The 17496-nt window shown below is 46.1% G+C and overlaps 1 protein-coding gene across 3 annotated transcripts in view; it reads right to left on the bottom strand.

Annotated features, from left to right (window-relative positions):
- mcf2la (mcf.2 cell line derived transforming sequence-like a) overlaps positions 1-17496 on the bottom strand; it is a 250504-nt gene that overhangs the window by 127018 nt on the left and 105990 nt on the right. For all 3 annotated transcript variants that reach the window (XM_038802762.1, XM_038802761.1, XM_038802760.1), the window contains exon 2: positions 16960-17040. In XM_038802762.1, the coding sequence (XP_038658690.1) occupies positions 16960-17032 (73 nt within the window). In that variant the 5' untranslated portion in view covers positions 17033-17040. The remainder of the gene's footprint in view (positions 1-16959; positions 17041-17496) is intronic.

Below are 17496 nucleotides of genomic sequence, written 5' to 3'. Positions count from 1 at the left end.
TCAATATTTTTGTACTGACAAATCACATCCAATGTCAGGCATACAGGCTGAGGGGTTCTACAAATTTTCCCACTCTTCAGTGTACTTTGGCCTTAGACAGTGACCTTCCCCCATTGTACCTCTGCTATGGCTGACCCAAGATTTAGTGCATCCCTCAGCATCTAGTTTTGGCTATTGGAATGTGCCAGTCTGTAGCACTTGGTCAGGGCCCTTTGTGTTGAAAGACCAACAAGGTTCGAGCAGACCAAAGAGCACCTACTGCCCAGTTGATGATCCTCCAGCAGCAGTTGATGTTTGTCTCAGTGTGTGTTCCTAGGGACAGACCGTAGAGCAAGAGTTCTGCGTCACGCAGCTGCTCGGGATGAACTTCAACAAGTACCACTGCATCTTTGTGAGGGACATAGACAGAGTGGATAGTCAGAGGCTTTTTCTCTGAGTCGAGGGGTCAATTACTAGGTTTAAGGTGCTCGGGGCAAGGTACAGAGGAGATGTACGAGGCAAGTTTTATTACACAGAGGGCAGTTGGTGCCTGGAACTCGCTGCCGGAGGAGGTGGTGGTAGTAGGGACGATAGTGACATTTAAGGGGCATCTTGACAAATACATGAATAGGATGGGAATAGAGGGATACGGACCCAGGAAGCGTAGAAGGTTGTAGTTTAGACGGGTAGCATGGTCGGCACAGGCTTGGAGGGCCGAAGGGCCTGTTTCTGTGCTGTACTTTTCTTTGTTCTTTGTGCAGACCTTCTTTGTAAAGGCATATTCCACAAGGAGGTGAACAATTGTCTATTCCCCACCGCAGTCACCGCGAGAGCAATGTGTGGACAAGGTGAGACTCTGGCATGTAGGAAGAATCTGACGTGGAGGGTCTTGGCGTTTGTTTGAAAGTTCTGGTTTTGAGGCATTCTGCCCAAATGACCTTGACAATCTGCTCAGGATCCATCATCATCTTCTCCGAAAGGGCCTCTAGGGCCTTAGTTGCAGACCACTTCCTGATGGATCTGTGGTCAAAGGCATTCTATGCATAAGTTTACCATGAAGGGTCGGGGGCATGGCACAGTATAATTACTGGCAGTGTTCCACAGCAGTATGGCCAGACCCATCCTTTGCAACACCGTGGACAAGTAGAACATCAGCACATAGTGATACTTGATATTTACGCGCCTAGGGTCTACGCATAGCTTTATGCAGCTACACAAAGGTGACCAACAGGAGGAGGGAGTTGTTGGGCACATTTTTCCCCCTCTGTCCCTGTAAACACGGCCCATTTCGACCTCTGGATAAAGCAGCAGAGGCTCAGATGATCACTAAAGTGCAGGAGTGAGGAATAGGCCAGAGCAGCACCATGTACAGCAACACCGAGAGTGCCTCAGGTAGCCAGGTTCTTACTCACAAGGCAGAGGGAGCGATGCTCCCTCACACCCAGTTTTTGCTTGATTGTAGCTTTCCACTCCTTCCAGTTTCTGGAGCATGCCCTGATCCCTCCGAATCTCTAACTATGTTGTTTTTGGCAAGAATATACATTATTCATAAAAAGAATGAAAGAACATTACAAAACATTTGAAAATGGCCCCCATAGAAAATGATATTCAAATATCTACTGATAGATATGTTGCACTCTGAGGTGGGTAGGAAGGATCTGGCCTTTTTTTATTTTTATTCCTTTCCCAGAATTACAAAACCTGTGCGCAGAGTGGACGGGACACGCCTCTAATCCATCTCCCTGCTTGCTCCACAATTCAAATTCAAATTTAATCCAGTTCGCAGTCTCAACAAAGGAGTCAAACAAGATCCAAGCTGGCAGGGTAGAAGCAAATTACTGCGGATGCTGGAATCCGAAAGAAAAACATAAAATGCTGGACAATCTCAGCAGGTCTGACAGCATCTGTGGAGAGAGAATGGAGCTAACGTTTTGAGTCTGGATGACCCTTTGTCAAGGCTTTGTCCACGTTTGTGTGGACCAGTGCTGAACAACGCCATGGCAAGGTCTCCCGGGTGTGGGGGTTAGTTCCTGGCAGCTGGAATAAGCTGGCGCAGACGGACTCAAATGAACCTAATAGCTCACTTAAATATGTAACTCTGGATCCCACCCAGTAAGGATGGGATCCAGGTCGTGACGTCCCCCAGGATCGCCATCTCCTTTTATGAGGGTTGTATAGGGCCAAGCCGGGGTACGGAGGGTGGTATTTTGGGTTGTATAGGGGGTGCCTGTTGTCACCGTTGTTGTTTGGCGTTTGAGCACTTGGCGTTGGCACTTCAGGCCTCTTCTATCTTCAGACCGGAGGTGGCAATTCAGCTGGCAGAAGCCCTGCACTTTGAATGAAGCAATCTGTAAACCCTGTGAAGGTCTGGCTGGGAACAATTGGTTACCCCATGAACTCTGTTGGGGAATATGAGCTCCCCCACTGAGGGGGAGGGGGGCGCTGGGCAATCATTAACCTTTCAGCTGTAGAAATAGAGCTGGCCAGTGTGGTATTGGCTAGAGAGAGAGAACCAGTAGTGAATGACTGATGCTGTGTAAATATTGATGTAAATAAGAATTACTTTCTGTTTCACTCTACAAACTAGTTGGACACTTTGTGGCCCTCACAAAACTCATCATAATTTGAATTTGATTGGATGTGCAATTTTCATTGAGTAACATGCGTGGGTTTCTCCCACTCACCTCAGCTGGGGGTGTGGAGTAAATTGAGTGACACATATTGGGGTCAGAATGAAGAAGAGGTTGAGGGAGGGGGACCATGGGTTCTCGAGCAGGGTACTGGAGGTGCTGGTGGAGGAGGCCCAGAGGAGGGGGATCTCTGCACCCACGATGGGGAAATAAGTAATCTCACCAACCTATTTCTCTCTTTTGCAGCATCTGGTGTTGATTTACTTGGTCTCAATCCCTTGTCCAGACAAGGAAGATAGCAAGATGGCCGCCTCCCTTTCTCCTGCTGACTCCGACAAGGTGGAGTAGCATAGCACTTACTTTCTTAGAGAATTTACAAAGTAGCTAGAATGGTGGAGCCTTGGCAAAGTGTCCCAGAATGTTTTCTGACACGTTTCGTAGGGCTTCTTCAAATCACCAGCAGTGAGCGAACATGTGAATGAGTGTGAAGAAGCACTGAAGATCCTCCAACTATTTTAATCAACATAAATAACCAAGTAAAACAAGTCAAATAAACAGAGAGAAAAATTAAAGAGTCAGTCCCTTAAAGGGAAACTGCCTTAAATAAAAAGCGAATCACAAATGAGGCTTAGCCATCAAACCAAAATATGATTAAAGGGGTCAATACACAACATAATCCCAATCAGCTGGTTGCTGTTCGGACAAAGCATGAGGAAAGGCACTAGCCATTAAAATACCGTGCAAATTCTTTAATGAGTGTTGGTGGGCATTAAGTAGTTGTCAGTCTCTTAATCAGCGCCCAGGTGCTTGTTCCTTGCATGGGCTTCAACTCATTTATGAAGGTGATCGCTCTGCATGCACTTAACTGTGAGCTATGCCACAGATTCAGCTCAGAACAGATTCACCTTGGCCAACTTGGAGGCTGGTTAGTGTTTGGAAATGCTGCTGAAACAAAGGGCTCAATTATCTGAACATTTATCTCTGCTGGATGTCAGGTCTTGCTGCATTTCCTACATTGCAACAGTAACGATATTGACTGCGAAGACAAAATACTGAGCAATCTCAGCAGGTGTGACAACATCTGTGGAGAGAGGAGGGAACAGACATTTTCAGTCTGTACTCAGGCTAAATACAAGAAGTTGGTAGGGGAAGTGAAGAGGAAAATAAGATCGGCAAAGAGAGGGTATGAGAAGAAAATGCCAGTTAAAACAAAAGAGACCCAAATATCTTCTACTGGCAGGTAAATAGTGTGTGGGTAGTAAGAGGTGGAGTGAGTTCTACAAGGGACAAAGATGGTGGTATATGTGTAGAGGCACAGGGAGAGGATAGAATAAGTGGATCTGTACTTTGCATCGGCCTTTATTAAGGAAAAGGATGTTGACCAATTATCAGTACATGTGGAGATAGTAGAGATAATTATATAATAAAAATTGATAGGAAAGATGTACTGGAAGGGCTGGTTATGCTTAGAGTGGATACGTCACCTGGTCCAGACGATTGGCAGCCCAGATTGCTGAGGAAATTGGGACTGACAAAACAAAGAACAAAGAAAAGTACAGGAGCTGGCCCTTCGGCCCTCCAACATAACTGCGCTGACCATGCTGCCCGTCTAAACTAAAATCTTCTGCACTTCCGGGGTCTCTATTCCCATCCTATTCATGTATTTGTCAAGATGCCACTTAAACGTCACTATCATCTCTGCTTCCACCACCTCCTCTGGCAGCGAGTTCCAGGCACCCACTACCCTCAGTGTAAAATACTTACCTCATACATCTCCTCTAAACCTTGCCCCTCGCACCTTAACCCTATGCCCCCTAGTAATTGGCCCCTCTACCCTGGGAAAAAGTCTTTGACTATCCACTTTGTCGATGCCCCTCAATTTTGTAGATATCTATGAGGTCGCCCCTCAACCTCCTTCATTCCAGTGAGAACAAAACAAGTTTATTCAACCTCTCCTCATAGCTAGTGCCCTCCATACCAGGCAACATCCTGGTAAATCTCTTCTGCACCCTCTCTAAAGCCTCCACATCCTTCTGGTAGTGTGGCGACCAGAATTGAACACTATACTCCAAGTGTGGCCTAACTAAGGAACTATACAGCTGCAACATGACTTGCCAATTCTATACTCAATGCCCCGGCCAATGAAGGCAAGCATGCCATCTGCCTTCTTGACTATCTTCTCCACCTGTGTTGCCCCTTTCATTGGCCTGTGGACCTGTACACCAAGATCTCTCTGTCTGTAAATACTCTTGATGGTTCTATCATTCACTGTATATACCTTACCTGTATTAGACCTTCCAAAATGCATTACCTCACATTTGTCCGGACTAAACTCCATCTGCCATCTCGCTGCCCAAGTCTCCAAATGATCTAAATCCTGCTGTATCCTCTTGACAGTCCTCAACGCCATCCGCAATTCCACCAACCTTTGTGTCGTCTGCAAACTTACTCATCATACCAGTTACATTTTCCTCCAAATCATTTATATATACTATAAACAGCAATGGTCCCAGCACTGATACCTGTGGAACACCACTAGTCAGACTAGTCACCCTTCCATTGCTACTCTCTGCCTTCTATGACCTAGCCAGTTCTGTATCCACCTTGCCAGCTCACCTCTGATCCTGTGTGACTTCACCTTTTGTACCAGTCTGCCATGAAGGACCTTGTCAAAAGCCTTACTGAAGCCCATATAGACAACATCCACTGCCCTACCTTCATCAATAACCTTTGTGGAGGTAGAAAAAATGCTAGCCTTAATCTTTCAATCTTTCCTGGGTATGGGGTGGTGCCAAAGGATTAGAGAGTGTCAAAGAGTGCAAGAACATTCATAGGAACCATCAATTGTGCGTAAATGTTTTAGAAACATTTATCAAGGATAAAATTTGCAGGCACTTAGAGACATTTGACTTCATTAAGGACGGATTTGTAAAAGGCAGATCAAAGCTTGACTAATCTAACTGAATTTTTTGAAGAAGTAAAAGAAAAGGTTAATGAAAGGAATGCAATGGATATTGAAGTAATTTCAATTATTCGGGACATGACCACTATTCGCGGACCAGAACTGGAGCATTGTAAATACCTCAGAGCAATTAGAGGGGATTACCCTGTCTGCTTCATTCGATGCCAGTGCTTCTGTAGTTACATTGTATATCTTGTGTTGCCCTATTATGTATTTTCTTTTCTTCCCTTTTCTTCCCATGTACTTAATAATCTGTTGAGCTGCTCACAGAAAAATACATTTCATTGTCCTCGGTACACGTGACAATAAACAAATCCAATCCAATCCAATCTAATCCGATTACAGGGACTGGGAGCTGCGAGGTCACAGATAGTTTGAAAGCACGGGTAAGAATATTAAAATTAAAGCATTGCCCAACTGAAAGTCAGTGTAGGGCAGCGCACACACAGAGGTGATGTCTGAATGGTACTGTTCATTCCCATTGAAACCCTATGACCCATGGGCTGGTAAAAGCTTGTATTCTATATTGCGTGATGTCCCTTTAAGAACAAAATGTGCTTCGGAGTATTTGAAGGAGGGTTCATTGGCATCCTGATTTTATCATTAAATTCCAAGAAAAACACAATGATAATGATAATCTTCATTATTGTCACAAGTAGGCTTACATTAACACGGCAATGAAATTACTGTGAAAATCCCCTAGTCGCCACATTCCGGCGCCTATTCGGGTACACTGAGGGAAAATTCAGAATGTCCAAGTCACCCAAAGCACGTCTTTCGGGACTTGTGGGAGGAAACTGGAACACCCAGAGGAAACACAGACACGGGGAGAACGTGCAGACTCCACACAGACAGTGACCCAAGCCAGGAATCGAACCTGGGACCCTGGCGCTGTGAAGCAACATTGCTAACCACTGTGCTACAGTGCTGCCCAATTGTGAGCCGAGATGGGTTTGGGTTTTCTTGTTGTTTGAGTGGGAATAAAGATAGCCCTGGGCTTTCTATGGGAATGGACATCTAAGAAGTAAAGGTTACCTAGAAAGCTAGTTGTAGCAGGAGGGTTTTTCTGTTTAGCAGAAGGCGACTGCGAAATTGGTGCAGAGAGAAAACAAGCAAGCCTCTCTCTCAATGCAACAGTTTGGCAGTCTTCAAACATTTCCTGCTGTTGAAGTGGGTCTCTGAGAATATAGCAAAGACTGTGATACCGTATGATATACAGTTGAAAAGACTATATCACTGACGGTAGGAAGAGTGAAGGATTGTCAATTGGACAATATCCATTGCTGCAGCCAACGTGGCACCAGGGCCCTAGGCCATTTATAGGGGACAGACAAGAAAGTTTCTGGGGATTCCATGCCTTCAGCATTGTTTCAACCTGAATGAACGAGCGTCCATAGATGTGCATCTTGTCAATGGTAACTGGAAATTCCAGTTGGTTTATGCTGTTGGTGAATGCACCTCAAGGGCTGAATCAATAAGTATTTACCAATGCATGGGAAAAATAAAAAATTCCATTCTATTATGTTATCTGATTGTGCTGTTTCTTGGAAGATGGAAAGCCAGAAATGCTACAAAACAAGGCCAGGTTGGGAATACTGCGAGAGTTCTTGTCATACCACAATTGGATGGGCAGCAATGTGAGTGGTTGTACAACGCGAGGTGTAGCTTTATTGTATTGACTACTTAAAGCAAAAATTTGCCTTTTTATTTGAAATATCCTTCCCCTATTTATTAATGTTACAGTTAAGTTGATCTTAGTTGACTTGTTATTGGGACAGTTTTAAATAGTGAAATAATGGCCAATGGTTTTCCTTTTGTTGGTGTTGCGGAGATTTCTTCCTTTTTAAAAGCTATCGTTTTTTACAGGGATCTAACACTATTCCTGTTCTTACATTTGACTGGAATTTGGTTGGTGAACAAAATAAAGATGTTAGAACATGACCATGGTTTCAAGTGACAACAATCTTAGAATCATGACTCAGGGTGCAAAATATTTCTCTAAACTGGCAGATTAATTTGTTTAACAAATATCCCGCCAACGGTTACCTGGTTACCAATAATACAGAGCAATGCCTTCCAGTAATATATCTGCACCATAGGCTCATAATTTGCAAACCTTAATGGCCAATCAGCATAATGATTCATTGGAAAATGCAGAAAACACTAGACTTCAATTTTAACCCTTGAATATTGTCCACGGTACTTGGCTAACAGTTACATTCAAGATACCTCAAAACATACGCAAATTTCATTAATTGATGTAATTTATTAACACTGACCATGTAATGATCAAATCATCGAATCCTAACTATCAGGAGTGAAGGGGCGTAAAGTGCGGAGAAGAGTTTGAGCAACATTTGGGGTTGAGGTAGGGAAGGACATGGGCATGGCGGTGGCATAGTCGCTGGACTGGTAATCCTGAGACTCAGGGTTCTGGGTTCGAATCCCGCCACGGAAGATAGTGAAATTTGAATTCAGCAGAAATCTGGAGTTAAAAGTTGAATGATGACCATGAACCCATTATCATTTGACGTAAAAACTCAACTGGTTCACTAAATTGCCTTTTGGGAAGGAAATCTCCCATCCTTACTTGGTATGGCCGATATGTGACTCCAGACCCATAGCAATGTCGTAAATGCCCTCTGAAATGACTGACCAAGCCATTTAGCTCAGTTCAAGGGCAATTTGTTGTGGGAATAAATGCTGGCCCAGCCAGTGATGCCCACATTCCATGCATGAATTTTTTTTTAATTTGCTTTTTAAATGGTGCAGGGAAGTAGGCACAGTAATGAGTAATCTCTGGCCTTTTAAATTCAGCTTAGACCCAGCAGGGCACTGAACGTTCCAACAATCTGGTTCAGCTCAAGTGAGGGCCTAGCATGGAGTAGACGTCAGTGACAAGGGAATTACATTTCTAGCAGGTAGTGGGTGTCAATGGCTAGTCCAGTACAAATTTTTAAAAATTATTCTTACATGGAATTTGGCTGGGTCAGCATTTATTGCCCATCCTGAATTGCCCTTGAACTGAGAATTTGCCACATCATTTCAGAGGGAAGTTAAGAGTTAACCACATTGCTGTGGGTCTGGAGTCATATATAGGAGTCATAGGTAAGGATGGTAGATTTACTTCCCTAAAGGACATGAGTGATCCAGATGGGTCTTTATGACAATCAATGGTCACCATTACCGAGATTAGTTTATATTCTACATGAGGTTTTACAACCATCGATGATAGATAGCATGGTCGCCATTACTGAGGCTAGCTTTATATTCCAGATTTATTAATTGAATTTAAATTCCACCAACTGCTGTGGTGGGATCTGAACCTGGGGCCTTTGTATTATTAGTCCTGTGAATTGCCACTACCCCAAAATCCCTACATATATATCTATTGTCCATCGTTAATTACTCATGAGAAGTTAATTTCTTTATGACAACTGAGTGACTCACTAATGCCATTTCATAGGACAGTTGAGAGTCAATGACATTGTTTTACGTCTGGAGTTGCATGAAGGCTAGGGAGGCAGGTACAGCGGATTTCCTTCCTGTAAGGACATTAGCGAACCCGATGGGTTTTTATGAAAATGAAATGAAAATTGCTTATTGTCACAAGTAGGCTTCAATGAAGTTACTGTGAAAAGCCCCTAGCCTGTTCGGGGAGGCTGGTATGGGAATTGAACCGTGCTGCTGGCCTGCCTTGGTCTGCTTTAAAAGCCAGAGATTTAGCCCTGTGTTCTAAACCAGGTCACTTCAAGGTCATCGTTACCAGCCTTTTAGTCAAGTTTGGTTTGAAATTAGTTAAATTTAAATGCAGTAAATTAAGGGTCTTCAGTATTGAACATAGAATCCCTACTGTGCAGAAGGAGTTTGTCCCGACCCTCCGAAAGAACAATCCACCTAGGTTCACACCCCGGTCCCATCCCCATATCCCATAACACTGAGAGGAAATTTATCATGGCCAATCCACCTAACCTGCACATCTCTGGACTGTGGGAGGAAACCACGGAGCACCCATACGAAACCCATACAGACACGGGGAGAACGTGCAAACTCCACACAGGCAGACACCCAAAGCTGGAATTGAACCCCAGTCCCAGGAGCTGTGAGGCAGCAGTGTTGACTTCTGTCCCCACGTGCAATAATTGAATAACCCACAATTGTGTAAAATGTGGGATTTTCTGAAAGCTCACACCAGCAAGGAAGCTCATCATGGCATCCTCCCCACAAGTTTCTGTTTGGGTATTACTGGGCACACAAACATGGAATCAAAACACGCCAGATTCTCGATTCTTTACATCCCAATTTCTCCTGGCACCCTAGACCATGAAAGTTCCAATTGGACCACTTTGTAGAGGCAAATTTATAGATTTATGTACAATTAAATCCACGCAAATATAATGAAGAGACATGTTACGGGCGAAATTCTCCGACCACGAGCAGGGTCGGAGAATCGCCTGGGGGCGCCTAAAATCCCGCCCCCGCCGTGGCAGAGATTCTCCGCCACCCGGGAAGTGGCGGGGGCAGGAATCTCGCCACTCCGATTGGAGAGGCCCCTGCGGCGATTCTCCGGCCCGGATGGGCCGAAGTCCCGCCGCTGGGAGGCCTCTCCCGCCGCCGAGGTTTAAACCACCTCTGGAACGGCGGGCTCAGCGGCGCGAGCAGGCCCCCGGGGTCCTGGGGAGGCGGGGGGGCGATCGAACCCCGGGGGGTGCCCCCACGGTGGCCTGGCCTGCGATCGGGGCCCCCCCCCTCAGAGTCCGGGCCAGTGCCCTGGCTGCACTAGTTTCTTCCCCGTCCGCCACGGCCTCCGCCATGCCGGAAGCGGAAGAGAACCCCACATCGCGCATGCGCCGGCAGTGACGTCAGCAGCCAGCTGCCGCTGACGTCACTGCTAGCGCATGCGCGGACCGGCGAAAGCCTTTCGGCCAGCCCCACTGCCGGGAGCGCTGGTTTTTTGCGCCGGTCTTCTGGTGGCAACCGCTCCGGCGCGGGGCTGGCCCCCAAAGGTGGGGGCACCCGACCCCTGAGTGATTGGCGCCACTCCCCTACTCCGGGACCCTCCGTCACGCCGGGTAGGGGAGAATGCCGCCCGTTAATTGTAAAAAGCACAATAATTTTAATGGAAGTTGAAATAAGCCCTAGCAGATCTGGAACCTACCTATGATAAGACTGTCTTCCACTGTTCCTTACAACATCATAATTTCTTTGGGTGAATGAGCGGAGTCTATTTTTCCTTGAATCTTAAATGTATCATACATAGTTTACTTATGTATCCAGTGCCCAGATGGAGTGCTGTTTCCCTATCAGAATGGTTTCCAAAGTGACTGGGGTAGCATGGTAGCATAGTGGTTAGCACAATTGCTTCACAGCTTCAGGGTCCCAGGTTCAATTCCCGGCTTGGGTCACTGTCTGTGCAGAGTCTACACATTCTCCCCGTGTGTGCGTGGGTTTCCCCCAGGTGCTCCAGTTTCCTCCCACAGTCCAAAGATGTGCGGGTTAGGTGGATTGGCGTGCTAAATTGCCCGTAGTGTCCTAAAAAGTAAGGTTAAGGGGGGGTTGTTGGGTTACAGGTATAGGGTGGATACGTGGGTTTGAGTAGGGTGATCATGGCTAGGCACAACATCGAGGGCCGAAGGGCCTGTTCTGTGCTGTACTGTTCTATGTTCTATGTGCAGGTTAGGTGGATTGGCCATGCTAAATTGCCCTTAGTGTCCAAAATTGCCCTTAGTGTTGGGTGAGGTTACTGGGCTATGTGGATAGGGTGGAGATGTGGGCCTGGGTAGGGTGCTATTTCCAAGAGCCAGTGCAGACTCGATGGGATGAATGGCCTCTTCTGTACTGTAAATTCTATGATCTATGACAAATTTGCATCTTGGACCAACTGTTTTCAATTGAGTGCTGGCATTCATGTAAGGGTTTTTCTTGTTTATTCCATTTATTCCCTTTTCTTTTATTTTTGCCGTTACATTTTTGATCCATGGATGATTTAGGGACATGTGTCTTTAAGGGAGCCTGTGCCTTTAATTCAAATGGAAGGAAGCAGTGGCCTGTGCCTTTAATTCAAGCAGAGGATTTCAGCAGCAGGTGAGACCACTGTATTAGTCTGTCCTGGTTCAAACCAGAGCTGGGGAATATCCTGCACCAATGACAGAGATTGGCTAGGACTCGGTTTGACTTATTTGGCAGGTGGCCAATGCATTGGCCCAAAAGGCTGTGATCCGCCCAGTAACAGGTGGCAATTGGATCTGATTCCACTTGAATGTTTTCAGAGTCACGAGGGTTACAGTTTGGTTTCTGTTTTCTTTCTGGCAACCTGGTGGAGGGATCTAACTCTCCAAATTATTCAAAAGGCCTACTCTGAGGGCTGACTCTCTCTCCAGCTAGTCTAGCTGCTGTTCTCTTGAGGCTCCAGAAGCCTGAGGTCAAACCATAAGTTGGAAGCAAGGTTGATGTGAAAGAAAGTGTCTCTTCAGAAAGGTACAGGCCTGAATGTGAGCTTCGAAAGCGCAGTTTGATAAGAAATGAAGTGCATATCCAGAAAGCCTGCTGCCTGCGTGTACCGAATTCTCTAACCTGAATGAATGACTCTGCAAGGATGGCCATTGCCAGCTGTAAACCAAAGACTTTAATCAGCAAGAGTGCTATAGAACCACCATTTGAAGCAAAGTCTCTCCTCTTTTAACCTTCACCCTTATTATTTCTACCCCTTTCCACCCCTCTGTGTTTGTCTGCCTTGTGTGTATGGGTAGAGGAAGGATGGGACAGTTAAAGGGGGCAGTAGGTATTACCTTGTTGTCACCCAGTTGTATTTACTGCATATTTCATGATAGTTGTTGATATAAATAAACAGTAATTGCCTTTCAATGTACAAACCTAGTGACTGTAATTATTGGGCAGCCAAGGGCCAACGGCTTCGGGAATTTTTATAAGAACTATTGGTTAATTCACTTAGAGAACATAGAACATTACAGCGCAGTACGGGTCCTTCGGCCCTCGATGTTGCGCGACCCGTGAAACCATCTGAAGCCTATCTGACCTACACTATTCCATTTTCATCCATATGTCTATCCAGTGACCACTTAAATGCCCTTAAATTTGGGGAGTCTGTTACTGTTGCAGGCAGGGCGTTCCACACCCCTACTACTCTCTGAGTAAAGAAACTGCCTCTGACATCTGTCCTATATCTCTCACCCCTCAATTTAAAGCTATGTCCCCTCGTGTTGGTCATCACCATCCGAGGAAAAAGACTCTCACTGTCCACCCTATCTAACCCTCTGACTATCTTATATGTCTCTATTAAGTCACCTCTCAGCCTTCTCCTCTCTAATGAAAACAACCTCAAGTCCCTGAGCCTTTCCTCGTAAGACCTTCCCTCCATACCAGGCAACATCCTAGTAAATCGCCTCTGAACCCTTTCCAAAGCTTCCACATCCTTCCTATAATGTGGTGACCAGAACTGCACGCAGTACTCCAGGTGCGGCCGCACCAGAGTTTTGTACAGCTGCAGCATGACCCTGTGGTTCCGAAACTCAATCCCCCTGCTTATAAAGGCTAGCACACCATATGCCTTCTTAACAGCCCTATTAACCTGGGTGGCAACTTTCAGGGATTTATGTACCTGGATGCCGAGATCTCTCTGTTCATCTACACTACCAAGAATCTTGCCATTAGCCCAGTACTCTGCATTCCTGTTACTCCTTCCAAAGTGAACCACCTCACAGTTTTCCGCATTAAACTCCACCTGCCACCTCTCAGCCCAGCTCTGCAGCTTATCAATGTCTCTCTGTAACCTATAACATCCTTCAGCACTATTCACAACTCCACCGACCTTCGTGTCATCTGCAAATTTACTAACCCATCCTTCTACAACCTCTTCCAGGTCATTTATAAAAATGACAAACAGCAGTGGCCCCAAAACAGATCCTTGCGGTACACCACTAGTAACTGAACTCCAGGATGAACATTTGCCATCAACCACCACCCTCTGTCTTCTTTCAGCTAGCCAATTACTGATCCAAACCGCTAAATCACCTTCAATCCCATACTTCTGTATTTTCTGCAATAGCCTACCGTGAGGATCCTTATCAAACGCCTTACTGAAATCCATATACACCACATCAACCGCTTTACCCTCATCCACCTGTTTGGTCACCTTCTCAAAAAACTCAATAAGGTTCGTGAGGCATGACCTACCCTTCACAAAACCGTGTTGACTATCGCTAATCAACTTGTTCTTTTCAAGATGATTATAAACCCTATCTCTTATAACCTTTTCCAACATTTTACCCACAACCGAAGTAAGGCTCACAGGTCTATAATTACCAGGGTTGTCTCTACTCCCCTTCTTGAACAAGGGGACAACATTTGCTATCCTCCAGTCTTCCGGCACTATTCTTGTCGACAAAGACGACATAAAGATCAAGGACAAAGGCTCTGCAATCTCCTCCCTGGCTTCCCAGAGAATCCTAGGATAAATCCCATCTGGCCCAGGGGACTTATCTATTTTTACATTATCCAAAATTGCTAACACCTCCTCCTTGTGAACCTCAATCCCATCTAGCCTGGTCGACTGTACCTGAGTATTCTCCTCGACAACATTGTCTTTCTCCAGCGCAAACACTGACGAAAAATATCCATTTAACGCTTCCCCTATCTCCTCTTATTCCACACACAACTTTCCACTACTATCCTTGATTGTTGCTAATCTTATTCTAGTCATTCTTTTGTTCCTGATATACCTATAGAAAGCCTTAGGGTTTTCCTTGATCCTATCCGCCAACGACTTTTCGTGTCCTCTCCTTGCTCTTCTTAACTCTCCCTTTAAGTCCTTCCTGGCTCAGTGTTGGGACTCAGGGGCACGTGGAGCTGAAATTGACCGCTCACTAGTCCAAGGTAGCATAACACTCGATTATGATTATCAGAATAATGCAGTTTCCATATTTCAGCCCAGCTCCCAGACATAACATGAACAGAAGGATCTTCAAATGCCTCCCCATAAACTCCTCATTCTCTCCCAACATTGCTAGGATTCTGTTCCAGGGCAGCAGGGTAGCATGGTGGTTAGCATAAATGCTTCACAGCTCCAGGGTCCCAGGTTCGATTCCCGGCTGGGTCACTGTCTGTGTGGAGTCTGCACGTCCTCCCCCTGTGTGCGTGGGTTTCCTCCGGGTGCTCCGGTTTCCTCCCACAGTCCAAAGATGTGCGGGTTAGGTGGATTGGCCATGCTAAATTGCCCGTAGTGTCCTAATAAAAGTAAGGTTAAGGGGGGGGTTGTTGGGTTACGGGTATAGGGTGGATACGTGGGTTTGAGTAGGGTGATCATGGCTCGGCACAACATTGAGGGCCGAAGGGCCTGTTCTGTGCTGTACTGTTCTATGTTCTATGTTCTATGTAAACAAGATCAAAAATCCACCCATGTTGGAGTCATATGAAATCGGACAGAAATACCTTATATAATCTATTTACTAGATTAGTAATCGACAGGCCCAGGTGAATGCCCTGCGCACATGGGTTCAAACCCCACCGTGGCAGCTGGTGGAATATAAATTAAACGAATAAAATCTGGAATATAAGCTAGTCTTGGTAATGATGATTAGAGATTGTTGTAAAGACCATCTGGTTCACTAATATCCTCCAGGGAAGGACATCTGCCATTCTTAACCGGTCCGGCCTACAAGCGAGTCCCACTCCCACAACAATATGGTTCACTCTTCACTGCCTTCTGGAATGGGCTAGCAAGCCACTCAGCCCAAGGGCAATTAGGGATTGACAACAAATGCTGGCCTTGCCAAGGGGCACCCACATCCGATGAAAGAATAAATTAATTAAGATGTGTGCATTTAAAATTTGAACTTTATTTTTCAGGGTTACGGCAACCAATCTGGATTTTCCTTCTTATACTTCCTGACAAATTGGCTCCATTGATGAAGAGGGTCGTTTCCATTAGGACGGCACGGTGGCACAGCGGTTAGCACTGCTGACTCACAGCGCCAGGACCCAGGTTCAATTCCGGCCTTGGGTGACAGTCTGTGTGGAGTTTGCAGTCTCCCCGTTTCTCCGTGGGTTTCCTCCAGGTGCTTCAGTTTCCTCCCACTGTCCAAATATAAGTAGGTTAGGTGGATTGGCCAAGCTAAATTGCCCCTTACTTTCCAAAAGGTTAGGTGGGGTCATTGGGTTGCGGTGATAGGGTGGGGACATGGGCCTAAGTAGGGTGCTCTTTCGGAGCAACGCTGACCCAATGGGTCAAATGTCCTGCTTTTGCACTGTAGAGATTCTATGATATTGCAAAATATATAGGCTGTATTTTGAGCACCCATCACCAGCTATTGACACATTGCAGACAATTCAGGTCATCACAACAAGAACTTGGACTGCTTCCTGAGCAACACTCTGGTTTCTTCCTTATTGAAGGTCAAATGTATTCAGGTTTGCATTTTATCAAATCCACCATTTTAAATCCCAGCCCTTGGAAAATACACATATTGAGAGTAGAGCTTTTAACTTTAGTTCCAATAATATATTGGGACTTGGTGTAGTTTCCAAAACAATTATTTAATAACTTTTTAAAAAATCAACTTGGCATTGCGACATAGTGAAATATTTATAAGTGGTGCCTCCCCATTTTGGAACACAGAGAGGAAGTGCAATCTGAGTTTAGGTGTCACGGGCACGATTCTCCGCTCCCCACGCCGGGTGGGAGAACCGCGGGAGGACCGGGCGACTCATGACACACCCCGCTGGCGCCCCCCGCGATTCTCCCACCCCCCCAGCTCGGAAGAATCGCCGCTCGCCGTTATTCACGGCGACTGGCGAATCTCCGACCCGGATGGGCCGAGCGGCCTGCCTTTCGCGACCGGTTCACGACGGCGGCAACCACACCTGGTCGCTGCCGTCGTGAACATGGCGCCAAACGCTGGTTTGATGCTTGTGGGGGCCGGGGAGGGGAGTGAGCACCACGGCCGTGCTTGGGAGGGGACTGGCCCGCGATCGGTGCCCACCGATCGTCGGGCCGACGTCTCAAAGGGACGCACTCTTTCCCCTCCGCCGCCCCAAGATCAAGCCGCCACATCTTGCGGGGCGGCGGAGGGGAAGATGGCAACCGTGCATGCGCGGGTTGGCGCCGGCCAACCTGCGCATGCGCGGATGATGTCATTCGGCGCGCCGGCTGCGTCATTCTTCGCGCGCCGAGAATAACGGAGCGCCGCTCCTAGCCCTCCAGGTGGGGGTGAATAAGATGAGAGGAGCGGCCTCCGAGGCCGTCGTGAAACTCGACCGAGTTCACGACGGCCTTCTCGATTTTCCATGGGAGCGGAGAATTCCGCCCCACATATCTCAATTAAACAAAGGCACCATGAGGAAGTGCGAGGTGGAGTAAACCAGAATTCTTACCTGATCGAATCGCAAACTGCTTGGCCAGCTGTTCAGTAATTTCATCAGCGTATAAAGGATTTTGCTGCTGCATGATTTCATCTGTAAAAAACAAACAGAGCAACAATGACTATTAGCTCTTGGTGAAATTGAGAAAAATATAGTGTACCTTGCACCCAGAATAATTAATTATATAAGCATTGCATTATGCTGCAGCTTTTGATCATTTGTTACAATCCCCGTAGGGACCAATAACTTGTCACTAGAAACTCAAAGCTCCAGTTAATAGCTGAAAAAAATGACACATTAAGATTTCAAATTTTAAATGTTTACTGTAACAAATGACTAAAAACACTATTAGCTAAACAGTATCTTTGTAGGTAACTTATACTTTAAACCACTGCAAATATCCCCTTTTTATTCTTAGCCCAATCAAAGAAACGCACTGCGCAGGTATACTTTAAACTGCCCTTTGTTCAATTTTCCCAGAATCAATGCAAAGTGATTTTAGCTCCTACCATTTCTTTTTCTCAGCCTTGGAACTTGAACTCTTAGAAA

The sequence above is a fragment of the Scyliorhinus canicula genome, chromosome 7, assembly GCF_902713615.1.
Source record: "Scyliorhinus canicula chromosome 7, sScyCan1.1, whole genome shotgun sequence".
Taxonomy (NCBI): domain Eukaryota; kingdom Metazoa; phylum Chordata; class Chondrichthyes; order Carcharhiniformes; family Scyliorhinidae; genus Scyliorhinus; species Scyliorhinus canicula.
This window is presented reverse-complemented; position numbering and strand designations above follow the sequence as displayed.